Source organism: Bactrocera neohumeralis, unplaced genomic scaffold, assembly GCF_024586455.1.
Source record: "Bactrocera neohumeralis isolate Rockhampton unplaced genomic scaffold, APGP_CSIRO_Bneo_wtdbg2-racon-allhic-juicebox.fasta_v2 cluster09, whole genome shotgun sequence".
In the NCBI taxonomy this organism is placed as follows: domain Eukaryota; kingdom Metazoa; phylum Arthropoda; class Insecta; order Diptera; family Tephritidae; genus Bactrocera; species Bactrocera neohumeralis.
Window position 1 is genome coordinate 20,937,782 of NW_026089622.1, and position 19,642 is coordinate 20,957,423.

Below are 19,642 nucleotides of genomic sequence, written 5' to 3' on the forward strand. Positions count from 1 at the left end.
TGTTTTCTGCTCAGCCAGCTCAAGACTCATGGTAGCAAACCATCGGCGCAGACCATTTATGCTTTCATTGCATTTGATCCGGAGGTCATCCAGATGTTTAGCTGCAGCTACCACTATGAGGTCATCCGCATAAGCGATTGTTTTCACATTTTTTGGTTGCGGTATTTTTAACACCCCGTCGTACATCAGGTTCCATAGCAGCGGGCTTAAAACTGAGCCTTGCGGTACTCCAATGGAGATAGTGTAGCCTGAGTGCCCTCGTCCGTCTTGTATAGCAATCTCCTATTTTGAAAATAACTCATTATAATATTTATCAGATAATGAGGAGCGTGTATATCGTGTAGAGCTTTTATTATATTTGCCCACTTCGCGAAGTTGAACGCATTCTTCACATCCAGGGTTATTAGCGCGCAGTATTTTTTTCTACCACCTTTCCATCTTTTTAGTATCAACTACTTCTCTTAGTGCGTCAATAGTGGACCTCTTTTTAATAAAGCCGTATTGTCTCTCTGATACTCCGCCGGCTTTTTGGATTGCTAACTCCAAGCGGTTTCTTACAATGTTTTCGTACACTTTCACAACTGTGTGGAGCCTGCAAAGAGGTCGATAAGATGAAGGTTCTTCTGGTGGCTTATTTGGCTTTGGCAGTATAACCAGGCGCTGTATCTTCTACGGTTCGGAGAATACCTCTTCTAATATACACGCATTGTACATGTTAACAAATAATCTGGGCCTTAGGGTTAGGGCTAAGTGGGCTGCGTTTTCGCCTGATGTCTTTGCCGCACTCCAGACGCTCTCAAAAACGTCAGTATCAAATTCCTTTTGCCGCCAACTTCGTTTTCGAGAGGTATTTCTCGGACAGTGTTCCGTTTCTTGGGAGAACGAAACTTCAGCAATTATAGCCATATGGTCACTATTAGTGTACATACCTGACACCTTCCACTTAGTATGCCTGCTAAGCACGTCGTCACCAAACATTAAGTCTATTATTGAACATTTATTTCCCTTTCGAAAGGTATTTTGTGTGCCACTGTTTAAAATCATAAGGTTTGCTTGGCTCAAAAATTCTAGAATGAGGCGACCACAGTGATTAGTAATTCTGCTACCCCAAGCAGTAGACCATGCGTTAAAATCTCCCGCTTTTATTATTGGCGATTTGCTTCTGATTTCTAAAGATAACTCCAAGAGAAAAACTTCAAATTCGCTAATTGTTGCGCTCGAACGAGCATAGCAGCTTACAAAATATATTCCTTCTATATTCGCCCATGTAAAACCGTTATGGGATTCCTTAAAACGTGATGTGAAGGCTTGACCTTTGCAGGCTCATATTGACGCTTTGCCACTTATATCTTTACTACAAGTGCTTTCCAAACGTTGAGAATATTCTTTGCTTAATAGAGCGACATCTATGTTTTCTTCCAGCACCGTCTGTTTTAGAAGGTCTTGCGCTGCAGCGCAATGGTTGAGATTTAGTTGCAATATCTTCATTTTTTCGTTGACTTCAATATATCTGCGTATTTAAGACAGACCGTACTTAGAACGGAGTGCTCCCCTTTACAGAGCATACAACTTGGGGAATTTGCGCATGTCTTTGCGACGTGACCTGGGCTTCCGCAACGTGTATAAAGGGAAGACCTATCAGTGGGGCTGCAACATTTGTGTGCTATATGTACTAATTGAAAGCATCTAAAACAACGAGTAATAGGTGAAAATTCCCGGAGGCGGTAGATGGACCACCCGATCTTTACTTTGCCACACTTGAGTAAAGTTTTGACATCTTCAGCTCGTAGGCATATAAGAGCTATTTGAGTGCCACTTCGAGTTTTCCGCAAATTTTTTATATTTTGCTTCCCCAGGTTTTGGATCCCACACTCCTTTTGTAATGCCTCACAGATTTCTTCAGGGGTGGTTATCTCATGCAAGTCCTTTCACATAATGATAATATTATGAGTTTTTGGCTGTATTACGGCCATCTCACCAATAACTCCTTCTAGGGCGCTTTCGAACGTGTTGGCTCTCTTTTTTGCTTGATTTTTTAGTTAAATTAGTAGGTCTCCTGTGATGGTTTTTCTAATGTACCTCACGTTTGAGCCCAGTTCTTCAAGGCCTCTGTCGCATTTTATTTTTTTTAGGATATCCGCATACGACGCTCCCTCCTTCTTTGTTAAGATTATAGGTGGTTTCGATCTGATTCTCTTCTTGATCGATTTCTTCTTTCTAACGACGACTACCCATATCTCGCCTGCGGGCTTGTCTCCCAAACTGACTTTGTGCATGCATTCAGTGACCTTACTATATGTTGCTTGCACTTTATGACTCATGTTTCTCAGCTTCTTCGTTGGTGGCAAATGTCCCAATATCTCGCGAGGTCTCTTTGGGGCATTTTTATCACTTTTGATAGGGGATACCTCCGACGCCTTTACTACCATAACTCTTTTCGACGGGTGCTCTTGCTTTTTTGCCTTGTCATACAAGCTTATGATACAGCTTATCAGATCACGCATAGCTTGGTTAATATGTCTCTAACCAGACATCATGCTTTCGAGCTCTTTAATTTTTTTACCCAGTTTACAGAAAATATTGGGATTCTCCTTATTTTGAAGCTGCTCAAATTTCCCACCTTTGCCTGCTTGATCGGCCCTTTCGCATTTTTTTGCTGATCCAGAAGGCCTGAAGAGGCCAGGTTTGCCTTTTGGAGGCGTTCTCAAGATTTTTGAGTTCCTCCGAAAAGGATTCTCTGGTGTACATCCCAAACTGTTCTCAGAGGCCATAACTCTGCCAGAGAATAGTTGGGAACACCTGTCAGCGGGAACGTTCAGTCTTTGCCCTAACAAACCTTACTTATATTTTGATGGTTGGAAATGCCGTAACCAAAGCAAAACAAAGAAGGAGAAAAAGGAGAAACGAAAAAAAAAAAAAATAAAAAACAGCTGATAGACTAAATCAAAGCGGCAAAAAGAATTGAGTACACGTTTTGATTCGCTGTTACGTGGGGTAATTGCTATTTAATTTTTATTTTTTGTATATAAATTTACCAAAAAAGGGGCCAAATAAATTCTATGGAAACCAAATCAAAGTACTTATCTAATTTTTTGGTGTTAGCATCCAGTCAATCAAAAGTCCAGTTCCAGTCTGCCGGTAAGTCTCAAACATAAACAAGCCTTCTACCACTTTAAAATCAACAAATTCCTGCTGATATCCTAGACCACTAGAAACACGTCTACTTTCACTGACTACTCAATACGTATGTGTACTCGTAGCGGTGTATGCTGTGAACTGTTGTGTGTTGAGGTGTTGTGATGTGACGTGATGCGATGTGACGTGAGGTGATGCGATGTGGGATGTTGTAGAACGTTCATAGCTCATGTGAACACTGATAATTAGATATTTTGGAAGTAATGAGTTGTTATGCATAAAATGTGTCCCTGATATTAGATTTCTCGGTGGTGAGTTTTCTACGGCTATGTTTGTTTACATTAGTTCGACAGAAAACATAAAAGCTGCTGCTTTCCTAAGCCAGTCTTGTTTTTTAACTTTACATTCGATAATTTTATTTAAATAAGTTATCTATAAAATTATATTCTTATATCTAAATGCAAATTCCAACTAATATTTTGTTGTAACGTCTAACCAATTTGTATATGTCGAAAGATAGCTTACCACCCAGGACTGTATCTTTTTGCATGCAAAAGTTAAGAAATTCTAGAAGCTTGTTTAACACTTGTTAAAAAAAACAACTTACATAACAAGTAATATCCCAGTAAAATTTAAGAAACATGCAAAGTAATTCAAACTAATCACTTAAATAATGTAAATACTTGCATTTCATAATATCTATTAAAGTGTAGTTTATCAACCATTAACATTTATGTGTAGCTTAAATGCTAACACAACACCCTGATTATCATGAAAGTAGCAAAAAAAGTGTTACACAACACCCTAAGATTTTCTAGAGTTGAGTATATGTATGTAAACAAAGCAAAGGCTTTGTGGCGGTAAGGAAAGACCATGTGGCGTAATAAAACACCACATTCAATATTAGGTTGTCAAAAAAGTCTTGCGGTATTTTCACTAGTTGGCGCTGAAAGCGCGTAGTTCTAGTTTTATTCGTCGCATCGGGTCATGCTATACCTTTTTGGAAAGCTCATTTCACGCGCTAACACGTGTTTGATTGATTGTCGTTTCTTTTAAGTCGTTCCTGAGTTATAGCGCCGCAAACATGGAGCAAAATAAAGAGAAAATACGGCATATTTTACAGTACTACTACGATAAAGGCAAAAATGCATCTCAAGCCGCCAATAAAATTTGTGCAGTTTATGGACCCGATACAGTTTCCATTTCCACCGCACAACGATGGTTTCAGCGTTTTCGTTCTGGTGTAGAGGTGGTCGAAGATGCGCCACGCTCGGGAAGACCTGTCGTCGAAAATTGCGATAAAATTGCTGAATTGGTCGAAAGAGACCGCCATAGTAGCAGCCGTAGCATCGGTCAAGAGCTGTGCATGAGTCATCAAAAATTCAATTCAATTTCAATAAAAAAAAAAATTAAATAAAAATACCGCAAGACTTTTTTGACAAGCCATTATTTAAAAGATTATTTGTTAAAAATAATCCAAAACACTTGTTCACTTGTTGGCGTCTTTACAAAAAGTGACGCTTCTTAAAACTAAAAACTAAGAATTCAGTTGAAACTGTAACCTTCCAAGAAGAATATAAAGAGAATGAAATATTAGAATAACTGACAAACAGTGCTGCCAGATGTGATACTTCTTGTCTATGTGCCTACAGTACTCCCCCCAATAAAGACTTGCTGGACTTTTTTGAAGTGGAGTTTCAAAATCAGATCCTAGCGCGGGTACTTCGGTGCAAAGGTAGGCTGGTTGATGTACGTGGCGAATTCATTGGCTCGGTGAGAATACGGCTATGTGGCGTAATGTCGAATACTTCATCATTGGCCAAATGAGCTGCTTTTAGGCGCTCGATGCTTACATTTATAACTTTGCCGTTAACCTCGATGGCAAAAACACGTTCATGAAGTCTTTTGATCACTCTGTGTGAGCTTGAATATGGCTGGTCAAGTGGCCGTTTAGTTGCGTCGATCCTCAGGAATAGGTGTGCATGTTGACAGTTCTTTGAAATAGAACGTTTTCTGACGGCAATGGTTGGTTGAAGGAACTGATCTGATTTTCCCCATATATGAGCGAAAATCTTCAAGGAAAAATTGGGAGTCTCCCGGTGGATTTCCATCATAGCAAAAGTCGCCAGGAACCCGGAGTGTTGTCCCATATAGATATCTTGCGGGTGATGCCTTTAAGTCTTCCTTGTAGCAAGATCTCAATCCCAATAATACTGTTGGTAGAACCTGAGTCCACCGAGAGATTTGAGCGTGCGGTGCCACCTTTCTACCAGCCCGTGATAGAGCTGTAAAAAGCGCACTTTCGAATTTGGTACCTTGATCGGTAGTGAGTAGAACTTTTTGGCAACCGTGCTTGCCGTTATGTCTTTAATGGGTACCGCTTCTGGCCATTTCGTAAATCGGTCGACCATAGTCATGCAGTAATTGAATCCGTAAGAGTCCAGCAAAGGTCCGACTAGGATTGGCTGAGCAATCCTAGATGTCTGATCTGGCGAGGTGAGGATTTATCCGATTGTTGATGGAACGCGAAAGTCAATGGCTTGTGATCTGTCCTGATAACAAACTCACGATCTTCAACCCAGTGTCTAAAGTACTTGATGGTTTCGTATACAGCTGTCAATTTTCTATCATATGTGCTGTAGTTAATCTGTGCGGGTGACAACTTCTTCGAGAAAAATCCAATTGGCCCCCAAACGTTTTTATGTTTCTGCTCTAGCACCGCTCCCAGCGCAGTACAAGATGCGTCACACGTAATCCGAAGTTCGGCGGCTGGTGATGGATGAGCTAGGAGAGTTGCGGCTGCTGGTCGTTCCTTGATGTAGATGAAAGCTTGTTCTGATTCTGCTGTCCAAGGTACTGGTCTGCGATCGTTTTTCTTCCTTGAGTCTTTTAAAAACTCGTTGAGGGGTGCCTGGGCAGCGGCAGCGTTCCTGATGTGTCGTCGGTAGAAGTTTATTACTTCTTAGCTCTAAAATTGTTTTAGGTTTTGGGAAATTGCGTAGCGTCTGGACTCGGCTTGAAAGCGGTGCGGAACCGAGTTTCGATATTCTATATCGGAAGAAATCGACTTCGGAAGCACCCAAAACACATTTTCCGCATTAATGCACAGGCCGTATTGGCTAAGCCGCTGGAATACTAACCGGAGGTGTCGTATGTGTTGTTGTTCACTGGATGATGCTATCAGCAGGTCGTCGATGTAAGCATATACGCAATCGAGGCCCGTGAGTGCTTCGTTGATAAAACTCTGAAAAGACGGTGCCGCTTTGCGGAGCCCAAATGGTATGCTGATGAACTCGAATAACCCGAACGGGGTTATTATTCGGTTTTTGATATGTCTTCCTCGGCCACCAGAATATGATGAAACGAACGTCTGAAATCGATTGTAAATAATATGAAAATATGTTTTTTCCTGCTAATATTGTGGCATAATCATGAAGAAGCGAGATTGGGTACCGGTCAGGAATAGTTCTTTCGTTGAGTCTACGGTAGTCTTCGCATGGTCGCCAGCCTCCATTTTTCTTCTTGGCCATGTGTAAGGGACTAGCCCAGGGGCTATTTGACGTTCTGGCATGACCCAAATCGATTAGGAGCTCAAGCTCCTTCTTAACCACTATGAGGCGTTCAGGACATAACGGTCTAACACATTGCATTTGTGGTGGTCCGGTGGTAGGCGTGAAATGTTTAACGGAGTGTTTGATAGCTGTGCGGTTCGAAGAGTTTCCCAATAGTTCCGAAAAAGCTTTGAGGATAGCCATAAATTTGTTTCCCTCGGTTAGGGCCGTGACCGCTGTAATGGGGGCGGTTGCATAGTGGCCTACACTGTGCGAATCTGAGTTAGGGTCTACCAAGCGACCACGTTTGAGGTCCACAACTAATCCAAATTTATGGATGAGATCTGCACCGATGATTGGATATACAGAATATGCAATGGATCGGACGCCGTAGCCCCATGTTAAGGGTGAGTGCCCTATCCCCGTAGGTTTCGATTTCGCTACCGTTTGCAGCTTGCAGTCGAAAAGATGTTCGGAGTTACCGAAAACGATATGCGGTCGTAAACGAATAGTCGGCGAGGTGTTATGTTGCCACCAGCATACGCCGTGTCTACTGGGGGCCATTTGTGTTTCCCTGAAACGTGCAGGGCCGTGTGCACTTTTTGGCACGTTGACCAAATTTTCGATGATAATAATATGGTGTGCTTGCAATATTGTCCTGTGACGCGCTTGGTGTACTTTTACTGCGATTGCTTCCGTTGAATGATGCTTTGTCGAGCCTCTGAGCCAGCTTTTCGACTTGCCTTACCAACTCGTCAAGTTGTTTTTTCATGTCACTACCAGCAACGAATTTGTAGGTCACAGCCATTATACCGGGATCTTCATATCCTCGCTGCACTTCCATGAGGCGATCTGCTGTTCCCGCGAGAATAGTGTTGTTTTCTTCACCAGTGCCAGCAAGTGCTAGCTTTATCAGTGGAGGAAGACGGTCAAACCAAATGGTGCGCACAAATGCTGCGTCTAAATGATTTCCTCCCAGGCGGTGGATTTCTGCCAGCAGTTCAGACGGCCTTCGATCACGTAGTTCGACGCCGGATAGCAACATTTTGAAACGGCGTTCCTGAGGAATGGCATAATGATTAAGCAGTGCTTCCTTAAGTAAGATATACTTATCTGTTTCGTGCGGATTAGAAATAATGTTTTCAACCACGATGAGTGTTTCTTGATCCATGCGAGCTATCACTGCATATACTTCGTTGCGTCCGTTGTTATTTTCCTGAGCTGGAACTGTGCTTCGACGGCAGCAAACCATAATTGAACGTGCTGGTTCCAAAACGGCGGTAGTTCGATTCGTTCAAATAGGTCGATGTACATAGCTTGCAGTGGTGGGAGCTGGGAAGGCGTGATTGTTTCAAAAAATTCCTCGGTGGGGTTCTCGTCTTGTGAACCTGGGCACCCATCGCTTGATTTAGTTGCACAACTTTGCTGTTGGTCCATTTGACGTGTGCTGTTTAATCGTAGGGGTCACCAGTTATGTGGCGGTAAGGAAAGACCACATTTAATATTTAAACGATTATTTATTAAGATAACTCAAAAGACTTCTTTACTTGTTGGCGTCTGTACAAGAATTAACGCTTCTTAAAACTAAAAACTTAGAATTCAGTTGAAACTGTAAATTTCCAAGAAGAATACAAAGATAATGAAATAAGAGAATAACTGACAAACAGTGCTGCCAGATGTGCTACTTCTTGTCTGTGTGCCCACAGTTTATTACTGTATATACTGAGGTTATCACATTTCTTGATTTATTTGAATGAGTGCGAATGAGAAAACATAATTGTCAATAGTGCCAAAAGAAAATCCCAAAGCGGGTAATAAAAAAACGATTGAAAGACGCATGTCATTCGCGCTCGTAAAACAAGAAGATAAATGGATGAATTTTATGTACTTTTTAAGAGTATTTTTCAAATAATTATTTCATTTATTTTTATAATACTGGAAATTAGAACAGAACTGAAAATATCAGCAGCAGCAATATAATCACAAGCAGCAAATATAAATTGTTAAGTAAGTACTATATGTGAAAATAAGTGTGTGTTGTTTGAAATTAGCCTGCGCAGTCCAATATAATACGCGAAAATAAATACATACAAGTATATATGTGTTTTATGCGTTTAATGCGGCCTGCACAATCCAATATATTATTAGAAAATAAATGTTTGTGTTATATTTTAAATGATCAGATAATATTATTTTTTTCTTTTAGATATTATTATCATTTTTATTTAAATAATCTTTTCTTTCAGATGTTATTATTATTTTTATTTAATGAATCTTTCTTTTCAGAGTTTATCACTACTTTTATTTAATAAATCTTTTCTTTCAGATATTATTATCCTTTCTTTATAATTAATCTTTCTTTTTTTTAGATATTACGAATTCTATTTAATTATACTTTATTTTTAGATACTAATAATTTTTTTTTATTAAATATATATGTTCGTATAGAGGGTTGTCAAATATCTCCCTTCCGCCTTTTTGTCTTTTGAATTTCGCGGCTATGTATAAAGATACAGAGCTCGTATCTGGTAATACAATACATCTTTGAGAGGATATTGCGTTCAACAGTTATAGACGTGTAAACACGGAGTTCATTCACGCCAAAATTCGGGCTATTTGAAAGTTTTCCTTCGATAAAGGCAAATCCGCTAGAGAAACGTTCAGTGAAATTAATTAATATACATATATTACATAATTAGGTAAACTATAATTTTGTTAGTAAAAATTATTAGTAATAACACAATTAGAATTAAATCTGTAAAAATTGTATATTAATAAAGAAGAAAGAAAAAAATTTAATTTAAAATGTTTGTTTAGAATTCAAAAAATATTTTAAATGAGTCATCAGAAAATGCAACTTTGCATCAGCTGTTGATTGGGGATATTTTATATGACACTACTAAGTGAGCGCAACAGAGATGTATGATCACACTTAGTATACATACGTTAGTTTTGAGGATTTGAAAACCTAGTGTTTCATTAGTTTTTTCACCACTTTTGGCTGGCAGAGTAAGTAGCAGCATACACACACACACATCAATACACGCAGTTACTAACCCATCATAAGTCTTCACAGCCCAACGAGCAAAAACCTTTGTCCTGGAAGCGGACGTTTTTTTTCGACCACGACCTGCAAAATTTTTTTCACTCAATTTTGAGGTCGTTAAAAATAAAAGAAATTGTCATTTTTTTGTTTGATCTCAATTTGAATTGCGCGCCAAAAAACAATGGAGCAACTTTGACCACTAAAAAGTTTACAGATATTCTTATTTTGGTCTATATTATGATATTCTAAAGTTTCGTCAAAATCGGAGAGCTACGGGTACAAAACCATGTCGCCAATTGATGGAATGGCCCATATGTATGTTTCAAATGAGCTGTGTGTATTTGCATCTGCCAAGCTCTCAACGATTTTTTCTACTCCAGCAATTGTATCTTCAAATTGCTGATCAGTGAGTGTAGTTTAAAATTTTGCCTTTCTTTTGTTACCAGCCATCCTGTTAAAAAATAAACCCTAATAAATTTTGCAAACATAAAAATTATTTCACTTACTCTTTTGTCAAATTTCACATTTGTCGCCATTAATCAACAAACATATGTCTTTACAGATTGCCATACCGCAAAAAAAAATCAAATAAGTGTTGTCAGATTTTTCATTCTTATATCCGGGGATTTTTGTATGGATTTCTTTAAATGGCTCGCACATTTTCAATATTATAAGCGGGGAGACCTTTTAAGCGGGGAACACATTAACCGGGGATTTTTCTGTATATTGCTTATGTGGAATTTTTTGTGACCTGATTTCATTTCCTTATACGCGGGGAAATCTTTTAACCAGGGGCTTATATACAAAAAGTACTGTATATCTAATATATAAAATTTCCATGTCACAATTTTATAATAGTTACCGTACTCCTCCGAAACGGCTTTGCCGATTTTTACCAAATTTTATATGCGTATTAAGTAGGTCTGAGAAAGGGCTACTATCTATTTTCCATACCCCTAAAAGTTGGAAAATTGGACAATTACGAAAATAAACTTTTTTCCACACATTTTTTTTTTTAATTTTTTGTTTTTTTTTTCAATATTTTGATTTGCAAATTATTTGAATCGTTCAATTTCGGTCGCTTGATGTTTTATTCCGGCTACTCAAAAAAAAAATAATGAAAATTATTCAGTGAAAACGTTATGTGTGTTTCACACAAAATGATCAATTACAGATTGAAATTTGCTACGCACTCAGGAAGAGACCGCGCTAGCTATATATCAGTCGGCGTTCTTTTTGCCATCAACGTGCAGCCCAAGACACACGAACGAGTACTCTCAGGATGCGATGACATACGTGTGGAATTATGGATCGCTGTCAATCAGAAAGCGATCATCACGATGTTACAGCACGACTTTTCAAACAAAAGCTACGATGTTTGATGGACTTTATCTTGAAGCAAGGTATATGTGGTGTTGAGTGGCAAAAGAGAGGTTTGCCACACGCACACATTCTTCTTTGGATGGTGGTTACACCAGATCAAATTGATGAAATCATTTTTGCGGAAATTCCTGATGTAGACAAAGTTCCAGTATTATACGAAGTGATGAAAACCAATATGATTCATGGATCTTGCGGACACCACAATCCCACTTCGGTTTATATGTCTGACAAGAAATGCAAAAAACACTATGGGTGCTCTTCTTTCGGAAGCACAAACTAGAAATGATAGATATCTACTGTATCGGCGTCGCTCACCAGACGACAATGGCAGAACATTCAGCATTTGACAACACATGGATCGTACTATATTCCATTATTTTCTAATTCACATTTACAACTCATGAACTCATGAAAGCAACATGGCCGTTATTGGCCTTGAATGAGATGAGATCAGCAAGTATCAAATGGGCCGATACGTGAACTGCAATAAAGCGTTTTGAAGGACATTTACTTTTGCAATTTATGAACGTTTTCCGACTGTTATGCGTCTCGCAGTTAATTTGGTGAATGGCCAAAGGGTGTATTTCAACCCAGAGAATACAGTACGGCCACTGGAAACACCGCCAGCAACAAAATTAACATTGACGAGTTTTTTCTCAACTTTCGTTAGTGATACGTTTGCGAGAACCTTGCTCTATTCGGAAATACTTTAATATTATCGATGAAATAGTTACGCAGAAAGCAAGGCCAACCAGTAGATGGACATCCAGGAGTGTTATCAAATAATGCATTAGGACGAATGTACACAATCCACCCGAAAAACGACGATTGTTTCTATCTTCGGTTGCTATTGATTAATGTACGCGGTTCAACTTCATTTGAGTCATTGCGTACTGTGAATGGTACGGTGTGTGCAAGTTTTGGAGAAGTAAGCCAGCAATTACAATTGCTGGAACATGTTAATCACTGGAATGCAAATGAAGTTCGCACACTTTTCGCGGTGATCAATTTTAGGATACGAAAAAAAATTACATTGCCGAAGACATTTTACATTGTCTTCGCTAAAAATTGGAAATGGGTCAATTCCGGTTGATACTTCCGGTGGTGTATAAATGAGCATCCTCCCCCGGACATCCACACATACACCACACTATCCCACCACATCAACTCAACTTCACAACACTGACACGCACCGTCACCATACTCACCTCACCAATCATCCGAGCTTACAATCCACATTCCTTTACACACCAACCAACCATATCACACCAGCTGATTCCACACACAAAAGGAAAAAAAAGGAACCAAAAGGAGATCAGCAACTCACTTCGCTTTCGATATTAGCAGCAACCAGTACGCGTGTGCGATCCATTTTGAACGGCGTTTTTTTCCATCCTCCAATTTCAACATTTTTCATATCAAGTCGGCGTTACGCTGGTGCGAACATTTTTGAACGGCGTTTTTTCCATTCTCCAGTTTCAACACCTTTTCATCCTGAGTCGGAATTACGCGTATGCAAACATCTTTGAACGGCGTTTTTACTATCCTCCAGTTTCAACATTTTTTCATCCAGAGTCGGAATTATCAACCGCTAATCACTTTACAAGCATTTTTTTTTTAAAGTGAATTTTTCTTCATTGTTCATCCCGGGTCGGAATTATCAACCGCTACTCATTTTACAAAGCATTTTTTAAAATTGTATATAAGCAAAATACAACCGCAATGCCTATACTAGTGCACGCATATGCACATTGAAGCAAATCCATTTTTCCAGTTTTTATAAAACCAAACTTGGTGGTCATCGAGAAGGTGAGTGCGTGTGAAGATTAAGAATTCGAAGTGCACCGTAAAAGGTGAGGAACTGAAAAATACATGGTCCTTCGAGGCAAAAAGAACGGCACATTGGTGACACGTTAACAAAAAGAAAAAATATATATATATGTTTATGTAAAACAACAACAAAAAAAAGCAAAAAGATTTTACATATGCAAGGGCAGTGACACCGAGAATAAAATATATCAAAACGAAGTGACGAAACAAAAAGAGTGGTGAAAAGGAACAGAAAAATAGTGCAATTAAATAATATATGTACATACATACAAAGGCTATCATATATCTTCTTCTTCTTCTTAATTGGCGTAGACACCGCTTACGCGATTATAGCCGAGTTAACAACAGCGCGCCAGTCGTTTCTCCTTTTCGCTACGTGGCGCCAATTGGATATTCCAAGCGTAGCCAGGTCCTTCTCCACTTGGTCCTTCCAACGGAGTGGAGGTCTTCCTCTTCCTCTGCTTCCCCCGGCGGGTACAGCGTCGAATACTTTCAGAGCTGGAGTGTTTTCGTCCATTCGGACAACATGACCTAGCCAGCGTAGCCGCTGTCTTTTAATTCGCTGAACTATGTCAATGTCGTCGTATATCTCGTACAGCTCATCGTTCCATCGAATGCGATATTCGCCGTGGCCAACGCGCAAAGGACCATAAATCTTTCGCAGAACTTTTCTCTCGAAAACTCGCAACGTCGACTCATCAGTTGTTGACATCGTCCAAGCCTCTGCACCATATAGCAGGACGGGAATTATGAGCGACTTATAGAGTTTGGCTTTTGTTCGTCGAGAGGACTTTACTTTTCAATTGCCTACTCAGTCCGAAGTAGCACCTGTTGGCAAGAGCAATCCTGCGTTGGATTTCCAGGCTGACATTGTTGGTGGTGTTAATACTGGTTCCTAAATAGACGAAATTATCTACAACTTCAAAGTTATGACTGTCAACAGTGACGTGAGTGCCAAGTCGCGAGTGCGACGACTGTTTGTTTGATGACAGGAGATATTTCGTCTTGCCCTCGTTCACTGCCAGACCCATTTGTTTTGCTTCCTTGTCTAGTCTGGAGAAAGCAGAACTAACGGCGCGGTGTTAAGGCCGATGATATCAATATCATCAGCATACGCCAGCAGCTGTACACTCTTATAAAAGATGGTACCTTCTCTACTAAGTTCTGCAGCTCGAACTATTTTCTCCAGAAGCAGGTTGAAAAAGTCACACGATAGGGAATCGCCTTGTCTGAAACCTCGTTTGGTATCGAACGGCTCGGAGAGGTCCTTCCCGATTCTGACGGAGCTCTTCGTGTTGCTCAGCGTCAGTTTACACAGCCGTATTAGTTTTGCGGGGATACCAAATTCAGACATCGCGGCATAGAGGCAGCTCCTTTTCGTGCTGTCGAAAGCAGCTTTGAAATCGACGAAGAGGTGGTGTGTGTCGATTCTCCTTTCACGGGTCTTTTCCAAGATTTGGCGCATGGTGAATATCTGGTCGGTTGTTGATTTTCCAGGTCTAAAGCCACACTGATAAGGTCCAATCAGTTTGTTGACGGTGGGCTTTAATCTTTCACTCAATACGCTCGATAGAACCTTATATGCGATGTTGAGGAGGCTAATCCCACGGTAGTTGGCGCAGATTGTGGGGTCTCCTTTTTTTGATTGCATAGCACACTTAAATTCCAATCGTTGGGCATGCTTTCGTCCGACCATATTTTACAAAGAAGCTGATGCATGCTCCTTATCAGTTCTTCGCCGCCGTGTTTGAATAGCTCGGCCGGTAATCCATCGGCCCCCGCCGCTTTGTTGTTCTTCAGGCGGGTAATTGCTATTCGAACTTCTTCATGGTCGGGCAATGGGACGTCTGCTCCATCGTCATCGATTGGGGAATCGGGTTCGCCTTCTCCTGGCGTTGTGCATTCACTGCCATTCAGCAGGCTGGAGAAGTGTTCCCTCCATAATTTAAGTATGCTCTGGGCATCGGTCACTAGATCACCTTTGGGGGTTCTACAAGAGTATGCTCCGGTCTTGAAACCTTCTGTAAGCCGCCGCATTTTTTCGTAGAATTTTCGAGCATTACCCCTGTCGGCCAGCTTATCAAGCTCTTCATACTCACGCATTTCGGCCTCTTTCTTTTTCTGTCTGCAGATGCGTCTCGCTTCCCTCTTCAATTCTCGGTATCTATCCCATCCCGCACGTGTTGTGGTCGATCGTAACGTTGCGAGGTAGGCAGCCTGTTTTCTCTCCGCTGTGGCGCGGCACTCCTCGTCGTACCAGTTGTTCTTTTGCACTTTCCGAAAACCAAGGGTTTCGGATGCAGCTGTACGTAAGGAGTTTGAAATGCCGTCCCACAGTTCCCTTATACCGAGTTGTTGATGAGTGCTCTCAGAGAGCAGGAGTGCAAGCCGAGTAGAAAATCGTTCGGCAGTCTGTTGTGATTGCAGCTTTTCGACGTGGAACCTTCCTTGTGTTTGTTGGCGTGCGTTTTTTGCTGCACAGAGGCGGGTGCGAATCTTGGCTGCAACAAGATAGTGGTCCGAGTCGATGTTAGGACCTCGGAGCGCACGCACATCTAAAACACTGGAGACGTGTCTTCCGTCTATCACAACATGATCGATCTGGTTGGTAGTTTTTCGATCCGGAGACAGCCAGGTAGCTTGATGAATTTTTTTGTGCTGGAATCTAGTACTACAGATAACCATGTTTCGGGCCCCGGCGAAGTCGATCAGCCTCAACCCATTTGGGGATGTTACCTCGTGGAGGCTGAATTTACCGACCATATTGCCAAAGATACCTTCTTTGCCCACCCTGGCGTTAAAGTCGCCAAGCACGATTTTGACATCGTGGCGGGGCATCTCTCATAAGTGCGTTCCAAGCACTCATAAAAGGCATCTTTGGTCACATCGTCCTTCTCATCCGTCGGAGCGTGGGCGCAGATCAGCGATATGTTGAAGAACCTCGCTTTGATGCGGATTGTGGCTAGACGTTCATTCACCGGAGTGAATGATAGTACTCGGCGACGGAGTCTCTCTCCCACCACGAATCCCACACCAAACTTGCGCTCCTTTATATGGCCACTGTAGTAAATGTCACAAGGACCTACTCGTCTTTGTCCTTGTCCCGTCCATCGCATTTCTGGGACGGCGGTGATGTCAGCCTTTATTTTCACGAGGACATCAACCAGCTGGGCAGCGGCACCTTCCCAATTAAGGGACCGGACATTCCAGGTGCATGCCCTTAAATCGTAGTCCTTATTTCGTTTGCCGTGGTCGTCATCAAAAGGGGGGTCTCTCATCCGAGGCTGGTTGTTACTGTTCATTGGTGTAGGCTTTTTACGTGGCGGGTCCCAAACCCAGCGCACAACCCTATGCAGGGGATGTTTCGCCTTCTCACTTTAGCTCACCTTCGAACGGATGTTCTTAGGCTAACCAGAGGATACTTAGTCAAAGACCGGAAGTCGTGAGCTGCTTGAGTCATATGTAAAAGAATCGTTTCTGGCCACTCCCAAGTGAATGGCGATCAGAGAACTTTCCTCACTTGCGTGAACTTCTACACATGACCCCATATATATATATATATATATTTTAATAAATTTAACTAAATAAATTATTATTCCTTCCTTTTTTTTAAACTTACCTTCGTGTATACAATACACACAAACCTCAAAGAAAAACAAAATCAAGACAAAAGTTATTTGCAAATTATTCTGGCAATACCGCTCCAGTTCATTAACTGTGAGAGGGATACTTGCAAGTTATACGAACAATACCTCTTCAGATTATTAAGCTGTGAGAGGAATTGCTTCTAAAAAGTAAGCAAAAAATAGCTAGAAGAATATAGCATAAAAGAGAATAGGTACAAACATACATATATACATATCCTCAAGCGAATTGAACATAAGGAACATAAAGGAAATTTATTTATACATATACATATATATGTAGGGGAAGGTGGGGAATGTTGGGCCACGTTTTGATTTCGGTTAAAAAGTCACATAAAAGTTATTTTTTGTGAAAATTCCAAAGCATGGATTTGTAGTGCGAGTCGTAACCTTCCTTTTGATAACATTGGTTAGATAAAATTCTACAAAAATTTAAAAGTTATAGCCATTGGCGCAAAAAACCTGATTTTGCGATTTTGGGGAATGTCGGGCCAGTAGTAGTAGTAGTAGTAGTCTGTAAATCAATTAAAACATGATTGTTACCGATGAAAAACGTTTATTTATCAATGGAAATGAAATAGAGATTCATAAATAATAAGAAAAATAGGAATTGGCGAAAAAAATTATTCCGACTCGCAGTGGATGCAGGTGTAAGTGTTCGGGTTCGGTCCGGCACATTTCAAGTGAACCCCTCGATCACAAACGATGCAATGGGCCGTGTTTTGATGATTCTCGTGCTTCGGCATCTTTTTCTTGCAAATCGTGCAAAAATCGAAGTGCTCTTCGATGTCGGTTTCGGTCGGAGACGGGCTTCCTTCCGTGGCGTCTTCGATTTGCCACGGTCTTTTTGCTTCTTGGCTGCTGGTTCATCGGCTGCCTTCGTCAATTTTTGCCGCTTCTTTTCGGCCTTGTCACGCAGATCTGCGACAACCTCAGGCGATGTCAAAATCCTTGACTCCATTGTCTTGCGGCCACGTTTTGATTTCGGCGCAGGTGTGCCGAATTTCAACGGGCCAACCGATTTCAATGTATCACGGAGCTGTGGAGCCGAAACAAGAGACAACGACGATGATGCAGCAGCACTTGTTGAAGCTGGGGCACTTGTCGATGCCTCCGACGTTGACACCTCCTCATGAGCAGCAGTCACAATGGCATCACCAGAGGCAAGAACTCGACGTTGATTGTCGGCGTCTTTCTCTTCGTCACCGAACAAATTTTCGCCGCTCTGTTCCGAAGCGACAAAGTCAACTTCAGTGAAAATTTGCGGGTTGAACGGGTAGATGCCAGTTGTTCGGAAGCCGGATTTGATGGTTTTCGGCGTTAACATAACATCGAGGCACTGATCGACAAGGAGCGGCACATGATGCAGATCGAAAGTGACACCAATGTTGGACTTTTTCCATGCATCATGCTTCACGGTCATCATGCCTTTAAATGATGCAAATACCGCAACATCTAGCGGCTGCATTTTGTGCGTGCATTTCGGCGGAAAAGACAGCAACGTGATGCCATGATCCAACGCCAAATCTATCGCCTCGATCGATAAATGCGAACCGTGGTTGTCCAGCAGCAACATGGTTGGCAAACCGGCATTAGCACCGGTGTGCTTGATGAAATGACGCATGAATTGAGGGAATACGTCAGAGTTCATGTAACCAGAACCGTTCGCAACACCAACAGCGCCATGACTCGCATGAGTCATAAAAATCTCTTTCATGTTGACTCGGGGAAAGAGGAAGAATGGCGGTATAGACTGGCCACTAGCGCTGACGGCCAAAGCCAAAGACACATTGGTGCCTTTTTCGGCAGATGTTGATGAGCCGACCTGCTTTTGTCCTTTGCGCGCGATGGTTTTGACAGGTCTGGTTGGCACGGTCGGGCACCCGGTTTCATCCATGTTCCATATTCGGTGAGGTTCAAACGGCGTTTTACCGAGAACGGATGAAAGGTTGGCAAAGAATGCATCGACATTCTCTTTGTTGAATCGCTCCGCACGGCTCTGGCTTACTTGCTCTGGTGTTCGCAGTGACAAATTTTTGTGGCGTTTCATGAACGCCAACTGCCAATCCTTACTCGCCTGTTGATTGTCGTTCCATGGATCCGGATACGACGCGCCAACTTTCCGAGCAAATTCATACGGGAGCTTACGAAGCTCCATCAAACTAATTCCATAGTTGATGTCGCTGGCCAGGAGAATGTAGCTTATCAGCGCCTTCTCTTGTTCGATGTTGAAGATCTGAAATAAAAAAAAAACTATTTATTATTCGATGAAAGAAAAAGAAAGAAACCAGCAGAACTCACTGTTTTTGTGCCCATCGTCGTGCTTTCAGCCAGCAAATTCTTCATTACATCGGCATTGGCAGTAGTAACGTCGATGCTCGCACCATCAAATGCTGCAATATAACGCATCAGGTTGGTCCTCGGAACTTTGTGTGCCGTCGCAGATTGTCGAACGCTGTTGTGATGTATTTTCACCGACTTGATTGCCTCCAAAATGTTGTCGAAATCAACAATTTTCTCTTGTTTGGGATAGTACCGCGGCATAATGACTCAACATTTTAAATTAAGTTAAATATAAATTAAAAACAGGGGAATTTTAATAAGTGGATTAAACCTCATATTTGCAAAAAAGGGGTTGGAAATGAAAAAAAACACAAATTTCTTTTTTTGTCGGGTAAAAATAACTAATATAATAAAATATTTACCTGGGTGAATTTTTGAAATGGAAAAAAACAACTGACCGGTTGAAAAAATTTCAGTGTCGAAATTTTTTTTTGTTGTCGAGAGGTTTTTCTGTTCGCTCAGTGTATATATCTACAAGAAACTGGAGGGACGAGCCGAACATTGGTTGACGTTAATAAATGTAATTACCTTTAATATTTGAAACTCAATTTGGGAATTCGATTTATCTTGTTCCTTGTCCCGAAAAAGAATTACATATTTATTAACCCTATATGAATAAAATCATTTGTAAAAGGGTATTGACCTAGTTTCAAAGGGGTGTAAGGCATACAAAAAACGTAAAAAAAAAACGAAAAAAAAGAGGGTTCACA

General features: G+C 41.2%; 2 protein-coding genes across 2 annotated transcripts in view; both read right to left on the minus strand.

Annotated features, from left to right (window-relative positions):
* Positions 1 to 19,642, minus strand: part of LOC126764205 (uncharacterized) — a 317,397-nt gene that overhangs the window by 211,444 nt on the left and 86,311 nt on the right. The window lies entirely within an intron of this gene.
* On the minus strand, positions 7,237 to 7,938 carry LOC126764660 (uncharacterized). Its single transcript, XM_050482318.1, has one exon. It carries the CDS (start codon positions 7,936 to 7,938, stop codon positions 7,237 to 7,239), a length of 702 nt encoding a protein of 233 aa, XP_050338275.1.